The sequence below is a fragment of the Pyrus communis genome, chromosome 16 (genome assembly GCF_963583255.1).
Source record: "Pyrus communis chromosome 16, drPyrComm1.1, whole genome shotgun sequence".
Classification (NCBI taxonomy): Eukaryota; Viridiplantae; Streptophyta; class Magnoliopsida; order Rosales; family Rosaceae; genus Pyrus; species Pyrus communis.
Genome location: NC_084818.1, coordinates 8287339 through 8303881, shown reverse-complemented (window position 1 = coordinate 8303881; position 16543 = coordinate 8287339). Strand labels below are relative to the sequence as shown.

The 16543-nt window shown below is 37.3% G+C and overlaps 1 protein-coding gene across 1 annotated transcript; it reads right to left on the bottom strand.

Moving 5' to 3' along the window:
- Nucleotides 1-21: 21 nt before the first annotated feature.
- Nucleotides 22-9394, bottom strand: LOC137720822 (kinesin-like protein KIN-UC). The gene is made up of 22 exons (XM_068459929.1): nt 9022-9394; nt 8793-8893; nt 8564-8686; nt 8232-8417; nt 7430-7651; nt 7170-7332; nt 6930-7079; nt 6521-6609; nt 6129-6341; nt 5836-5970; nt 5552-5686; nt 5013-5192; nt 4545-4721; nt 4076-4195; nt 3773-3901; nt 3567-3705; nt 3361-3453; nt 2842-2967; nt 2280-2405; nt 1826-1969; nt 1618-1746; nt 22-869 (listed from the first exon to the last, which is right to left on the bottom strand). The coding sequence occupies exons 1-22, from the start codon at nt 9308-9310 to the stop codon at nt 721-723; spliced, it is 3318 nt and encodes a 1105-aa protein (XP_068316030.1). The 5' UTR covers nt 9311-9394; the 3' UTR covers nt 22-720.
- Between the last annotated feature and the right edge of the window lie 7149 nt (nt 9395-16543).

The following is a 16543-nucleotide window of genomic DNA, read 5'->3' as shown; positions in this document are numbered from 1 at the left end:
TTGTGTGGTTTTGCCGAACTCTTCCTCCTGTTAGAGTTACCCTAATACGGATCAAACCTTTGTAGTTCAAGCCTCAGATGAATTCTAGTCTACGGCCTAGCTCCGTGAGGCTGTGAGCCAAATTTTGGTTTCGGGTCTGAGCAACTCCGCTTTCATTTACTTATTTTTGCGCAAAAACGATCATTTTTTAAACTTCTCCATTGGTCATCCAGCTAGAGCTTAACCTGGAAACCTCGGCCGTGAGATTACTGTGTTAAGTTATTGTTTTTATACAAACGATATTCAACGATGGGTGAATTGAACTCGAGGCCGTAGGTTTGGGATTTTTATATCAAGCAATGTCTCCCAATGCAATTTGGTTAGACACAATAACAATTTCCCTCGTATACGATGAGACAACTTTTAGCTGTCTGGGCTATGCTTTGAACTTCAAGTTTTATAATAAGAGTTACCACCCAATCACGTTATGCACTTTGATTTATTCATTAAAAGTTTAAATTTATTCTCACTTTTACACATCAACCATACTTTCTGGCTTCGTCACCCTCCGAGTGTCGGCCAGCACATCACGATTCGGATGGACATCATTGTTGATTTCTCAAAACATGATTATATAGTGCAAAACTGTCCAGAATTCCAGATTCAGTTGATAAAAGCACAGATGGCTACTTACAACTCGAACAATTAGGCTACAAAAACAATGAGATTCTGTACATTTCGCTATTCACCGCGCCTCTGATTGTAAAGTTTCGGATTCACTCTCAACGCCTTCTTTGCTAAGTTTCGGATATCGTCCCGAATGGATTCAGTCGATATTCGAACGATCTCTTGCAGCCCTCCACCGGATATGAAATCCCTTGCATTGTCCTCTGCACGAACAACAGATAATATTACTGCCAAAGAAATTTCGGACCTCAACAGAAAATAGAACGAGTCATCCTTAGCATCTAAGGGCTTGTTTGGTACTCTACTTGAATCCAACTTTTTAAACTCAAAAACAATTCAAGTTTTAGGTCTTAAAAACTTGTTTGGTATGACTATTTTAAAAAACAGAACTCAAAACTAACTCAAAAATATAGTTTATTATCCAAAAACATAAAAAGTGAGTTTTTAGAGTTTTTAAACTTAAACCCACTCATTTCTTCTCTCTCCCTCCTCCCCTCTCACTCCAAATCTATCTCTCTCCTTTTTTTTTTTTTTTTTTTTTTTTTTTTACCTTTTTCGTCTCTTCTCCAATCTGTTCTCTTCATTATCTCGGTTCTTTGTCTCACTCCTCTTCCTCTCTATCTCGTCCAATCCTCTCTTTTCTTTCTCTTTCCTTCAATCATCTCTTACTTTCTTTCCTCCTCTCTCCTCTTTCTCCCTCTTCTGCGACCCCTTCTTTTTAGATCTCTTCATCCAGTTTAAGTCGTAAGATTTAAAAAATTTAAATCGTAAACCAATCAAGTTTTTGAGTCTTAAAGAAAATTGTTTTAAAGAAACGTTTTTAAGAAATGTTTTGAGAAATGATAAAAAATTTCAAAAAAGATACCAAACAGGCCCTAAGTTTGTTGTCCGATTATTTGGAAATATGTAAAATTCTCCGTAAAAAAATGCCCGAGCGCAGTCAGAGCTTACCGTTTTGAGCTAAATGGCAGAGAGCAAGCTCTATATGGCGTCGGGTTGAAGTTGAGGCAGTGTTGGAGTTGATAATCAACCAGGAAAGGGCACCATCGTCCATCAAAAGTGAACGACCTTTTCTATGTCCTGATATGTAAAGCATAATAGTCAATATAATGCAGCATAATACATGTACACAACCACAAGGAGGACTATTTCGACCAACCTTGAATAGTTCCGCGCGATTCACATTTTGCAAAGTTAGCCAGTCCTCTGGCAACCTGTGCGATCACGTCACTACTCCCCGACCTCGCCATCCCCAGGAGTGCCTTAATTCCTCCATCTTCTTTGAGCATTGTATGTAATCTTTCTGTAATTAACAAAAACTATGCATGAGCTTTCATACTAGTAACACTCAAGCAAGATGTGACTCCATCCGTTTAGACGTAAAATATATTGGGATATGTTGTGTACGCAATCTATGCAGCAAAGGAATGAACCTAAAATACATAACCTAAGTACTTAATAACCTCACGCTTAAACCACATGTTGATGCTAACAAGTAATTCGGTTCATGGAAAGGTCGGTACTTGGAAAAAATTAAACAACGTGCTAATATGAAATGCACAAAAGTTCCTGTGAAAACTCGAAAAACATACTCTCAACCATCTCGTGCTTACCATTTCCACATAAATTAGCAAGTGCACCTGCAACCATTCTAAGAGTTTGTGGATCATTTGTCTTGCTTGCTGTCTCTGCGAGTAGTTGAGCTCCGCCTCTGCTCATAATTACGCCTTGATTTACCTCTGAGAAGAGTTAAAAGAGAAACAAAAGACAAAAGACGAAGAGATAAGTACATAAAATTAGGAGAGTGATCAAATATTCAACACAGAAATATCAAGTTCCTCCCCCCTCCATTTTACTGCAAGGGTCCTGCTTTTCCTAGAACTCAGGAGCCATTTTCACCGCCTAAAAGCCCCGAGATAACAATACATTAAGTTTTATAGTAGTTAAAAAAAAAATTGCAGTTAAATGCTCATGAACTTCAGAGTAATCAGCATCTTTGGTGGTATTTGTTAATAATCAGTTTGGTTTACATTTTCCAAAACCATCGTAGTGTAAACAAGAATTTTTAAAGCAAGGTCTAGACGTGAAAAGGATGGACGATGGAAGGCACTGAACAAGTATAATTTCTTTACTAACTAAAATGCACAAGAAAGATGAATAAGGAATCAGGATTACCATTCATTGCCAAATTGGCAATGGCCCCAGAAGCAACTCTAAGGATAGTTGTATTTTGTGAGGATTGCAACAGAATAAGCAAAGCGTCTAAACCGCCTTCCTCAACAATCTTTGCCTGATTAGTATCTGAAAATAAAGGAAAACCTTAATTGGTACAACGGTATACACTACTAAATCCTCATGCTAACTGTTTGACCCCGTGACAGGAGCAGTGACAGATCAGTGATATAGACCATACAAATCAAATGCACAAACATATGACATATACTATCACTATTATGTGAAAATTGAAGCAGCATATTTAGTTTTGGGAAAAAAAAAAAAAAAAATTCCATGTGTGAAAATTGAAGTGGCATATATTTTTTTCCATTTGACTGGTTTTCTGATATCAACGTAATTACAAATAACACGTAGATTGATCCGTCTTTGGCACAGTTTGTAGTATCACCTCCTTTGAAAGGGGATGAAAAGCATGCATTTATCCGCTAATATAAATAGACAATACAGGAAAGTGCATACCTTCAGCTGCAAGATTGGCCACCACCTTCACAGCATGGGTTTGGACATCTGAATCTTCAGATGTCAACAATTGTACGATCTTTTGAAGCCCAACTGAATTATTAAGTAAATTAACTTGTCAACTGAGAGATATCAATGAGCGGAATTCGCAAAGGAAAAGATAGTTATTCAAACTTTATGAGGCTTTATTATATAATAAATCTTGCCTTCTTCACATATTTTTGCAGTTGTGGCCCTCTGACCAGAAATTGTATCTCTCGATGGATTCGAATTGTGTAACCCCATTGGATTCCCCAAAGCAGAAGATCCTTTATGTGTTTTTTCCTTCATATACAACTTCTTGTCCTGGAGAATTTCAAATGTAAGGTTGTATTGTCGAACCTGATATTTGTGAAAAGCACAAGCAACTCACCTCAAACTCATCTTCTTTCTCCTGTGCAGCCTTCTTTAATTTGATTAGCTCATTCTCTACAGACTTCCTCTGCTTCTCTTCAATTAGAAGTCTTTGCTTCACATCTTGAAGTTCTTCCTTGAGTATTGCCTTAATAGTCCCAATTATAGAAAATAACGTAAATCATTTAGTAATTCACACTTAACTGACTACTCATAGCAACTGGAGGAGCAATTGCGTGACCACAACTGAAATAAATATTAGTCTACATTTTGTGGGAATATAATATTGAACCACACTAGTTGCACTAATATGTCAACGTACCTTCTCTTCTGAGAGATCAGCACATTCTGATTTCAAGGACCAATATTTGTTTAGAGTTTGTTCATGTAGCTGATTCATTTCTTCTAACTGCACTCTAAGTTCATCAATCTCTTTCTTCCCCTGGATTTATTAAAGCAAAATAAAATTTACTGTATGATGAATACATGTGAAAAGGAGCCTTGAATATGAACAATCATTTCACCACATTTAGAGAATTATCAATTATCAAAACAGAGGGAATAAAGGCTGGTAGTAGCTGCATAAAAACTTTTCCCAGCTCAATATGAAGTGATATATTACCACGAACTACTTAGGGATCAATTTTTCTTTTTGCCTAATGCCTATATATACGTTAAAAGGAAAAAGAAACAAAGAATATCACAGATACGTGAAAATAGAAGAACACTGGACTCTTCCATGAAGCATCACAACGGGCTCATTTAGTAAAGTTTTAGGAATAAATTTTAACCTGCATTGAGTTTTGCCGACTACGTTGCTTCTTCTCCACTTCCAATTGTTCTTCTAGATCTTCAAAACGGGCATACTCATTTTCCAATTGCTCCATTAACTCAGCTATTTTTTTCTCATACATCTGAGTAGTGTCTGCAAGTGCTGATTGAAATGCAGAATTCTCTATCTGATGTTGCTACAAAAAATGAACAAAGCATTGCAGCTGGTACTCATGTTGCTATAACTTGTGGTAAAATATTAGCTTCAATTATTTGCAAGTTGCAAATGAAAAGAAGAGACTATATTTAAAGGGTTGAAGTTTGAAATTTTCTAATAAAGGTGGCCAGATTTTGAAGAAGAAACAATATTTAAAATTTTCCAGAAAAATGCATATTAAAATAAAAAAGCACTCCAAGGATATTACAGAAAACTGTTAGAATTAAAGATGACAAAAACAGGTCCTGTTCTAAATGCATAGAATGCTTACCTGAATAGTCTGTTGGCCATCAGTCAGAAGCTTCATTGTTAAATCTAACTGTTCCTCTGTGCTTTCAGCACGAGCACGCTCACCATCTAGCTGCTTAATCAACTTTGCTATTTTCTCTTCATACGTCTGAGTGCTATCAGCTAAGACTTTCTGATACATAGAACTTTCAAGCTGGTGTTGCTACTAACAGGCAAAACAACACTATAAACACCGTGCTCATAAAGGACAAAATATTTTATTATGAGACGGTATGCATTCAACATATGATGTTTGATGTGTGTGTGTGTGTGTGTGTGCACGCGTGCACGTGTGCCTAACTCCTGCTATAAAACTGATTTACTAGCCTATGATAAATTCTTTTGGTGTACATAGTGGCACCAACATTAATAACCATAAGCACTGTATAGCCTCAGCTAGACTGACAAGAAAACAACTAGACAAAGTCATAATATAAAAGCAAATTACAAGGCAATCTAACTGAGGCAATACAGCCATTATGGTATCAATGCTGGTGCACTGGATCGTCAGAAAGGAAATACCTTGCCGTGTTCTAAACTTGCTTCAAGTTCTGCAACTTTATCATGCATCAGGTCACTGTGTTCTTTCTCACGGTTCAGTTTTTCTGAAAGATCTTTCAGATCCAACTCCAAACGGGTATTTTCCTTCTCCAGAAACTTTTAAGTATAGAGAAGTATTAGATGGAGGGGAAAGACGTACCAACCCTCATAACAATCAGCATGACAAGAAAATAACTAGATGAATCATCAAAATGAAATGAAACTATAAGGAACATTTTTTCACCGAATCTTCAGAAAAGAAATACCTCTCCATGTTCTAAACTTGCTTCAAGCTTTGCAACCTTATCATGCATCAAATCACTGTGGTCTTTATGACAGTTCAGCTCATCTAAAAGATCTTTCAGATCCGACTCCAAACGAGCATTTTCCTTCTCCAATAACTGAAACATGCAGAAGATTAGAAGAAAAAAGTGTACTATACCTCTCATAACAATAGGTATGTCAAATGGATCATATGTGAGTTGAAAACAACCCTCATCATATGATGACCAGCGTTTCATCAACCAAATTACAAATGGTATCTAGGTGAGACAACTACCTCAGACCTTGTGCTTAGATTGTTCTTGGCCTCAGCAAAAGAATCTTGACACTCCTTCAGCTGTCTTTCCAATTCCAATTTGTTACTGTCCAACAACTTCTGTTGCCTTTCAAATTGTGCAGTAAGATGGTCTACTTGATTCTCAAGCTTCCGACATTGACTTTCATAATCAAATTCTTCCTTAAGTTTTACCATATTTACTATTCTCATTGCCTGCAAAATAAATAACAGATGGTCTTGTATGAAAGATTGTAAACTACCAATAAAATAAATGAGATAAACTAACAACAGGAAATTAGCAGTTGGAATTATTAAAGTTAGAAAATGAAAACAGATACTGGAATATATGGATAATTCAGTTCAGCAATAATGATTAGTATAAACTAGCTCACCCGTTGTCCAAACATTATTGTACTAGTGGTCTCTGCATAGTTCTGTGCTGACAGCCCAATCATTACTATGAGTGAGGTCCTCGCAGAGCCTGTTTCATGGAAAGTACATGGAATTTCCTTTTAGAAACATTAGGAAAAGAAATGGAGCAGAAATAAATGAAAGAAGGTATACATATGTGTGCATTGGGCCTTTTCATATTTTTCTTTCTTTACATATATGTGTAAATAGAACAACAAATATGAACAACATATCAAATTTGTCTCACTCGACACAAAATGTATTCAAGATATAGAGCATTGACTATGGCCTAAATACATAGCAAATACCATTATAGATGTAAGAGGAACGACTCAATAAAATCTATGCAATATCTAAATACAGAGCAGAATGTAAATATATTGGGACAACCTCCAAATGAATCACGAAGCAACCTTGTAAGCTTAGAATCTCTGACAGGGATATGTGGACTGTTTTCCGCCAACGCATTTATACATTTTCCAAGAGAAGTAAGTGAAAGATTTATAAATTTTGCCTCCTCAAGCAAGTGGCCCTCACTGCCTGCAACATGAGAAAAATAATGTCAGGAATAACAAATGATGGAAAAAAAAGTTTAAGTACTACTTCAGGTGTACAGTATCAATGACAAACCAGATTTATCTATTCTTTCAGATCCTGCAAGATCAACAATCAGCAACTTGCTTTTTCGAACTACAGGTACCCCACTTCTAACTGATAAATCAGCTCTAAAGGCTTTTTCTTGAGAAGTGATCTCATCTGTAGCATTTTCTTGCACAGATCTACGAACAAAAACCTGCAAGAGATTCAGATCATCGTTATTCAAAGAATAATATCTACAGATTTGAAAGTAAACATGAATTGATAAATCCAAAATCATACAACAGACCCACCATAAGAATCGCGTGACTGCGTGAAGATTCTGTATTCAGCTTCGTGTTAGCTGCATGACGGTTTGCCTCACCAATTTGCAGCAGTTGTAAAAAGTGATCAAGGTCTTTAATTCTTACTACTGAAGCACCAGGAAGTGACACCTCACCAGTCTTCGAGTCCTCATGAATAGGAATATTAATCTTTTCTGGTGCAAGCAAATCTTGAATAGATTCCATGTACAACTGGTGCGGAAAAAAAAATAAAATAAAATAAAAAAAAAACATTTCTTAATAAATGACCAATCATCCAACATGGTAGTAACTTGCCGCTCTACTTCAACAGGTACGCGATCAGATGACAAGCAATCTCTAGAATTTGGTAAGGATTGAAAAGGTTTAACTGAAAACACTATATCCCCTGTTATCCTTCTTTTCCTGGATAAGAAAGAAGAACAGAGTCCTAAAAGAGATGGTGGAAGTTCACCTTGCTGATAGTGATATCTCAATGTAGTCTCACACAACAAGGGAATGTGATGGGGCCTTACACAGTACGCAGCACGTCTCCAGGTTTTCCATTACTTTCCTAAGTTGTTATAAGACTTACAGATCTCTACTGAACTCCAAAAGATATTTGTTCCTTAGCAGTGTAGCGTTCAACTCATGAAATGAAACGTTTGCTAATGCTATTAAGTTCGTATGGTGCAGTGAACGATATCATGCCTACGATGGACTATGTACCAATTCACCTATATTTCACTGTGAACAGTGATGGTGGATAACAGTTCAACAAGAACGTCAAATCAAAACAACAAAACACACCCACCTGCAAATAGGAAACTTCCACACTATCAGAAGCAGTAGATGTAGTCGAAAGTATGTCCTCCAAAGCTCTAACCATAATGCCACGCTCGGATGCATCATCATTACCCAGACTGCCAACTGTGTAAGTTTTCCCAGTACCGGTTTGGCCATAGGCCATAACTGTTCCATTATATCCACTCAACACACTCTGCAAAAGTATATCAAACTCTACATTACATCATTAACCAATTAAAGAACCACAATTGCAATCGAAAGACACATTAAGCATCTCGACGCGTCAAATGCAACTCAAAAAAAGCCAAAGAAATAGTCGTAAATAAGCAAACACGATACCTCAACTACAGGTTTTGCCACCACTTGATAAACCCGATTTTGCGAGGCGGTTTCAGTGAAAACTTCATCAAATCTGTAAGACTCTGAGCTCCAATTGTTCTTTCTCAACTTTAGCCGCTTCAGCTACACAACAGGAAAAAATGAAAATTTTAATTCCATTATAATTTAATTAGTTATTCTGGTTTAAGATTAATAGAAAAGCTCGGAAATTTCAGCTTTAGAATCACACCTCGGGCTGCAACTCGACAATGTCTGCGAAATCAGAATCCGAAATGCGATCCTCCAGATTTCTTGGTCGAAGTCTGACAGCAACCCTCACTCTTCCGGCCTCTGTTGCAAAAATTAATCACAAAATCCCCAGAAATTTAAAAACTTGAAGTTTGATTTGAAATTAAAAATGCATTCTTCGAAGACAAATTCCAAAAATTCAAAATTATATGTGGGGGAGAGAGAGAGACCTTGTTGATATTCGGGGTTAGAGTGAGGAGTTCTCGAACTGGGTATGACGGAGCGCCGTGAACTGGAAGAAGAGGGCCGTGTGCGGTGGCTGTTGGCTTGCAAAGACGACGTCGTTTGTCTAGTGGAGTGAGTAGGAGGGACTTGGGCCGACGACGTCGTTTGCCTCTCGGACCTTCCACCGGTACTATTACTGCCATTAGTATTCCCTGCTGCCGTCGACGACGACGATGATCGTACGGACGACGATGATCGTACGGACGACGACGACGAAGAAGAAGAAGCGGCCATTGATTTGTCAATGGTCAGAGGAAAGTGAAAGGGAATGGCAGAGGAAGATTCTGGAGCTTTATTGTTGTGAGGAGAGAGAGAGAGAGAGAGAGAGAGAGAGAGGAGAGGAGAGGCCGGCACGATGGGGAAGAGAAAGAAAATGGTTCCCGCGTTGTGGGTAACGTTTGACTGTTTGAGCACACGAGTCGGCCCTTTTTTGTCCTTTTCTTTGATTTAATTTACTTTTTCGCTATCTAAAGCCTAATCGGATGAAGGTTCTTGGCGTACGAAAGTAATCAGAAGATACGTTAGTGGTAAGGAAAAAAAAAAAAAAAGAATTTAAACCTCTATGGTGGTACTCTATTAGTAAATTTAATCCATTTTTATCTTTGCATTTAACCGACATTTAATGAAAAAATCATTTTTAAACTAAATTTGTTAATGGATTATACTATGAGGGTTTAAAATCTTAATTTTTTTACCTGAGGCGTTATTTTCCAATTATCTTGTCACCACGAGAACCATTTATTCGATTAGAACTATTAAACTATTATATATTAATATAACCTTCTTTGTCTACAAAAAGAGGGTGAAAACTGAAAAGACTATTAATCTTCTATCACACTAAAAAGATTAAAGGTAGTAATGTAATTTCACAAAATAAAAAAAATAAAAAAATTTTAACCTCACATACAAATGATTTTAACATCTCTAATTTAAAAAGAAAAAGTTAAAAATTATAAAATAAAAAAAACAAATAAACCCATCTCCCACTCCCACGCCTAAACCATCAATTTTATTTATTTTATATTTTTTTTGTTAAAATTTATTTTTCCCTTACTATAACATCGAACAATATTTTCGTATTCTACAAAATATATTTTTGATAAATTTTTTCTTATAATTCATGTCTTGATCTTTAGAGCACGAGTTGCAACAAGTATGTTCTTGGTTGAATGGTTCTTGAAAGATCAAAACGGAACGAATGGGAGCATGTAGTGGCCAAGACAGGCCTAAAGGAAACGCACAGAAGGGTGCGACTAGAGCTTGAGGTTGCTGTCCTCACTGCGGACGATCCACAGGATGATGAGCTGGCCGGCGAGGGCATCCGAGTCGAGTTTGGCGAAGTCGGGTTTGGGCTTCGGCTTTAGTGGTGCAAGGGTGATGTTAAACTCTTGAGAGGAAGAGGAAGTGGCGAGGGAGCAGGTGAGTATAGAAATTGACTTTTCATTTCATCGAATAATTACAACAATACTAGATGATATATATAGCCACAGGCTTGCTACACTAGTGCCCTTAGTTTCTAAAGCTAATTACACAATTGCCACATCTAATTGTTTATAGTTATAACTAACTAGTGACTTGTTTGGATGATTTGGCATCTGTCTCAATACACCCCCTCAAGCTGAGCTTGGGATCAACCATTGAACCAACAGACAGCTTGGATTTAAGATAATTGAACCAGCTTTTGGATAGTGACTTGGTGTGTGAATATCAACAAATTGGTCTTGACTACAAACAAACTTAACCGTGACGAGATGAGCCAACACCCATTCTCGGATATAATGGTAGTCAATTTCAACGTGTTTAGTTCGAGCATGAAAGACTAGATTGGAAGCAAGAGAGATAGCTGAAATATTGTCACACAATAGATTGGGAACCTAAGAGAGTGGGAAGCCAATGTCACAGAAAATTTTGCAAATCCAAGTAAGTTTAACAGTTGTATGTGCCAAAGAATGATATTTTGCTTTAATGGAGGAACGGGCCATAGTGGATTGTTTCTTGGCACTTCAGCTGATAAGATTGGATCCCAGAAAGATACAATAACCATTCGTGGATCGTCTATCAAACGTACAACTTGCCCAATCAGCATCAGAGAAGGCAGTGAGATTGGTTGAACCATTTTTTAACCAAATACCTTCAGATATAGTACCTTTGAGATATCGAAAAAGCCTCTTTGCAGCATGTATATGTTGATCGAGAGGAGTATGCATGAACTGGCATATTCAATTAACTGCAAAGGAAATATCAGGACGTGTTCATGTTAAATAATGCAAGCCACCAACAATGGACCGATATTCAGTAGGATTTGAGAGAAGAGGACCCGTGTGATCAAGCTTTTGAGAACCAAGTGAAGTACAACATGGCTTAGCACCAACCATATTGGTTTTCTTGAGAAGATCCAGTAGGTACTTTGTTTGATGAAGAAAAAGACCTGTAGAGGACTGATGAACCTCTAATCCCAAAAAATAATGCAAGGGTCCTAAATCTTTGACTAGAAAAAGAGCACTAAGCTTTTGAATGAACAGATTGCATACAAAAGGATGAGGGCCAGTTACCAAAATGTCATTGACATAAACAAGAACAATAACGAGTGAATGACCTTTGAGAACAAATAAGGAAGCATAAGAAGAAGACTGCTGAAAACCAAATTGAAGTAGAGCTTGAAAGAGTTTGTCAAACCAAGCCCGAGGTGCCTGTTTAAGGCCATATAGTGATTGTCTCAATTTACAAACATGATTTGGCAAACTGGGATCAACAAAACCTGGAGGTTGCTGCATATACACATCCTCTTTTAAATCCCCATGAAGAAAAGCATTATTTATGTCTAATTGCTTTAAAAACCAATTAAACTGGATTGCAAGTGATAACAATACTCGAATGGTGACTGGTTTAGCCACGGGACTAAAGGTTTCTTGGAAATCAATGACTTCTTGTTGGTGGTAGTCTTTGGCTACCAACCAAGCTTTAAAACAGTCAACAGTTCCATCAAGCTGTTTCTTGACTCGGAAGACCCATTTGCAGCCAACAACATTGTGGGAAGATGAAGGTACTAAGATCCAAGTACCTGTGGATTGCAAGGCATTGAATTCATCTTGCATAGCTGATCTCCAATGTGCATGCTTGGAGGCTTATAGGTATGTAGATGGTACAAGATCAATATCCACAGGAAGTGGATGTTTGGTAGCTGCATAGACTTTAGGTTTATGTATTCCAGCTTTGGAACGAGTAACCATTGTATGAATATTGCTAGAAGGCCGTGGGGAAGGTGTGTCACTTGAAGACATAGGTACTGGGATAGCATCTAAATGACTGACAGAGCTAGTAGAATTCTGAGCTGCTTCAATGTTGGAATTGAAAGAGACATGATGCTGAGTTGCTGACGGATGAAGTGAACTAACAGAACCATAATTTGATTGCATCAATGGAATAGAGAACTGAAGATCCATAGAAAGAGAAATAGATTCTTGAAGTGTAGCTGCATCTGGAGAAATTGAGTGGAAAGGATATGAAGTTTCATCAAACTGCACATGACGAGAAATATAAATCCTACTAGTGAGAGGATCAAGGCACCAATAACCCTTGTGTTGTAAACTATAACCCAAAAAGACACAGCTTTTGCTTTTAGCATCTAGCTTAGAATGAACATAAGGCTTGAGTCATGGAAAACACCTGCAACCAAGGACTTTCAATCTAGAGTAGTATGGTGACTTTTGAAAAAGCAATTCCCACGGTGACTTAGAGAGCCCAGAAATTGGCAACCTGTTAATAAGGTATATAAGAGTAGAGAAAGCTTCCACCTAGTAGGAACATTAGAAGCAACAAGTAAGGACCTTGCAATTTCTACAAGATGTCTATGTTTTATTTCAGCACAACCATTCTGTTCAGGGTATGGGGACAACTTAATTAGTATAAAATACCATGAGTGCGAAGAAAAGACTGAAACACAGTACTTAGAAATTCACCCCTTGAATCGGAGAGTACAATCTTTATTTTATTTCCAAGTAGATTTTCTACATATTGTTTGAATACAACAAAAGTAGAATAGGCATCAGACTTTGCCTTTAATGGAAAGAACCAGCTATATCTACTATAATCATTGACGATTAACAAGTAACATTTAAAACTACTAAGTGAAACAATAGAAGCAGGGCCCCAAAGATCACAGTGAAGTAATTACAAGCTGTGAGTAGTAGTAGAAGTAGCCAAGCCAAAAGAAAGCTTATGATTTTTAGCAAGAGCATAGTCTTGACAAAAGAAATCAACAGTTGGCTTGCCTTGCATTGCAAGCTTATTGATAGAGAGAACCTTTCGAAAAATAGAAGAAGATGGATGACCCAATCTGCGATGCTAAACCTTCACAGAATCTGTGACACTTATTAAAGCTGATGGTGATAAAGTTAGAGAGTGACAAGAGCCTTGCAAAGGATAAAATCCATCTCTAATTTTTCCCTGCAAAAGTGTCTTCCCCGAATCATGATTCTTTACAGTGGATCCATCAGGTCAAGAGTCAAAGCACAATTATTGTCTTTGAGAAATTGATAAGCAGACAGTAAATTGTGCTTCATATGTGGAACATGCAGGACATTACTCAACTTAAAAGAAGTATAAGGAGTATTTAAAGAAAAGGAACCAATATTATGGATAGATATACCTTTACCATTTCCTATGTAGACCTTGTCTTCACCAGTGTAGGGAGAAGCGACAGAGAGATTAGCAATATCATTTGTAATATGTGTAGCTCCAAAGTCCAGTAACCAAGATGGAGAGCTTTGGGAGAGTAGTGAGCACATAAAGCAGCAAGCTTAGCTGGTGGTACCCTTCCAAAAATCTCAGGATTCATCTTGTCAAAACAATATATGGCTTCGTGGCTAGTAGAATCATAAATTTAACATGGAGTTTGGCTACCAGATGAGGATGAATAACCATAAGAATTGGACCTGGAGCCTGGATTAGGAGAACAATTTGAATTGCCACGATAGCTGTCATGGAAAGAACCTCTATTGGTGCGGTGATTTCGATTCCCTCTGTTGAAACCACGCTTTTGTCTCCCATGATTAGAATTATAGCGGAATGAATTCTGGAGTGACTAATGAGATGCAACAAGAGCCTGTGTAGAAGGTGTTGGCAGCAATGGTGCATGATAGTGAGTAGAAAAGGCCTGAAAAGGCTCAGTGACAGAAGATGACACACTGTGCTTGCGACGAGCCATGGAAAGTTCTTTAGTAAGTAGTAGACCATGCAATTCAAAAAAGGAGGTCGAAGACAAGCGAAGCATGATGGAGTCAATGAATGACTCGAATTCATCAGGTAGACCATGAAACGTTGTTGCAATTAGATCTCAATCTGAAATAGGGGCACCAGCAGCTATGAGAGAATCCGAAATCTCCTTAATCTGTTGAAGATATTCCGAGATCGATTAAGAACCTTTTTGAATAAATTGAAGACGAGAGCGTAGTTGATGAACATGAGCATCAAAAACTCCACCAAAATGTTGTTCAAGCTTCTACTATAGCTCACGAGATGTAGACACTTCAACCGTAAAGGGAATTAGATCTTCAGAAAGTGTCGAATTCAACCAAATCAGCATATTTTGATCTTTCTTAAACCACTGCTCAAATTCTAGATTCACAGATCTATCTGGAAGAAGCAGAGCCGGACATGGCTCAGTTCCATCAATGAGACCAATGAGCTTGTAGCAACAAAGGATCGGAGCAAACAATGTCCGCCATGGGAGATAATTGGTGCACTTGAGCTTGATGGGCACTATACTACCAATGTTCTGAATTGTAAGAGACATATACGAATTTAGAAAGGAAGAATTGCCAGAGGAATTAGGATTTGACAATGGCGGTGGATCCATCGGAGACGAGGATGCAGATAGAGAAGCCATGACTATCAGAGACAATATTCAGAAGAAAAGAGAAATAATTGTGAATTAGAGGTAGAAATTGATCGAGAAATAGAAGGAATCGATCAAGAAACAGATCGAGAAATCGAGGCGGTGAGCGAGTCGGTAAGCAGAAGAAAAGAGGATCAGCACCGTGAGGCAATTTGGCGAGATACCATATAGAAACTGACTTTTCATTTCATCGAATAATTACAACAATACAAGATGATATATATATCCACAGGCTCGCTACATTAGTGCCCTTAGTTTCTAAAACTAATTACACAATTGCCACATCTAATTGTTTACGGTTATAACTAACTAGTGACTTGTTTGGATGATTTGGCATATGTCTCAATAGTGAGGTGGGGGAGTGGGTGGATGGGGATGAAAGATAGTGAAGGTTTGGAGAGTAAGGAGAGAGAAGCTAGTGTTGATGCTGCCACTGACGTCATTTTTGGTTGCCCGGTTTACTGGTTGATGTTTTTGCCGGCAGTGGATATATTTTTTTTGTTTTTTATTATTTATGAAAGGAACTGTTATTGACATTTTAAAAATCTCATTTTGCACTCCTGTATTTTATATTTTACTTTCTAAATATATAAAATTTGGAGTGCAAAATGAGAATTTTGAACTGTCAATAACAATTCATTTTTTGAAATGAATTTGTAATTGGGCTATCTTTGGTCAAATGATTGGATGGGGTGCTCTCAACACCAAAAGGATCCTCTTCGCATCCTTTTGGTTAGGATTCTAGGGATTAGTAAATCGTATCCGTTCATCGTTTTTGTCAGGTATTGTTTATATTTAATTTTAAATATTTATTTATTTAAGACTTCAGAACTCGTTTGAAACTGGTTTTGCTGTAAACATTTCTCTGCAAATAATTTGTAACTCAGTTAGTTAAAAACATACGGAAACTAACTAAAAGGACTTCTGTCGCAATACTTTTTATTGACATTAAATATTTTGAAATTTTGTAACCAAAAAAGATGTTCAAATTTTAATTTAAAAATCAAGTACTTAATAAAGAAGTGCTTTTGAAAAAGCATTCAAAAAGCTACTCCTCCAAGAACGCTTTTAAGCGTTGTGATATCAGAAGCCTTTTAAGTTGGCATAAAGGTTTCTCAATCAGCTCCGTGCAATCGAGATCTTTGAATGAATTAACGAATTACTGGATTGTTTTTTGTAGAAATATACCGAGTTTGGAGAGGAGGACAAAACCATAAAGGGCATAAAGGCTTCATGATATGCTTGCTATCTTTATTGAAGGTCAGTCAAGTCATTGCAAAGGTTGGACGTCCCATGCATGATGCATGCAACGTATGAGGATTTTATTTTTTTATTTTTTTTATTTTTTAACAAATAATATTAACTACACTAATTATTTTTCATGTATCGTGGTCTCCAAATGAGGATTGTTTTTCAAGGAAAAATGTTATCTGAACTTAAGCATCGGATAATAGCAAGTAAAATGGGATAAAGCTCCAGGAGCGTGGCTCTGGAACTTATCAGCCAAAGTATAGTTGTCCTACAAATACAGGAGGTCGTGCAATAAAAAAAAAAAAAGAAGAGACATTCAA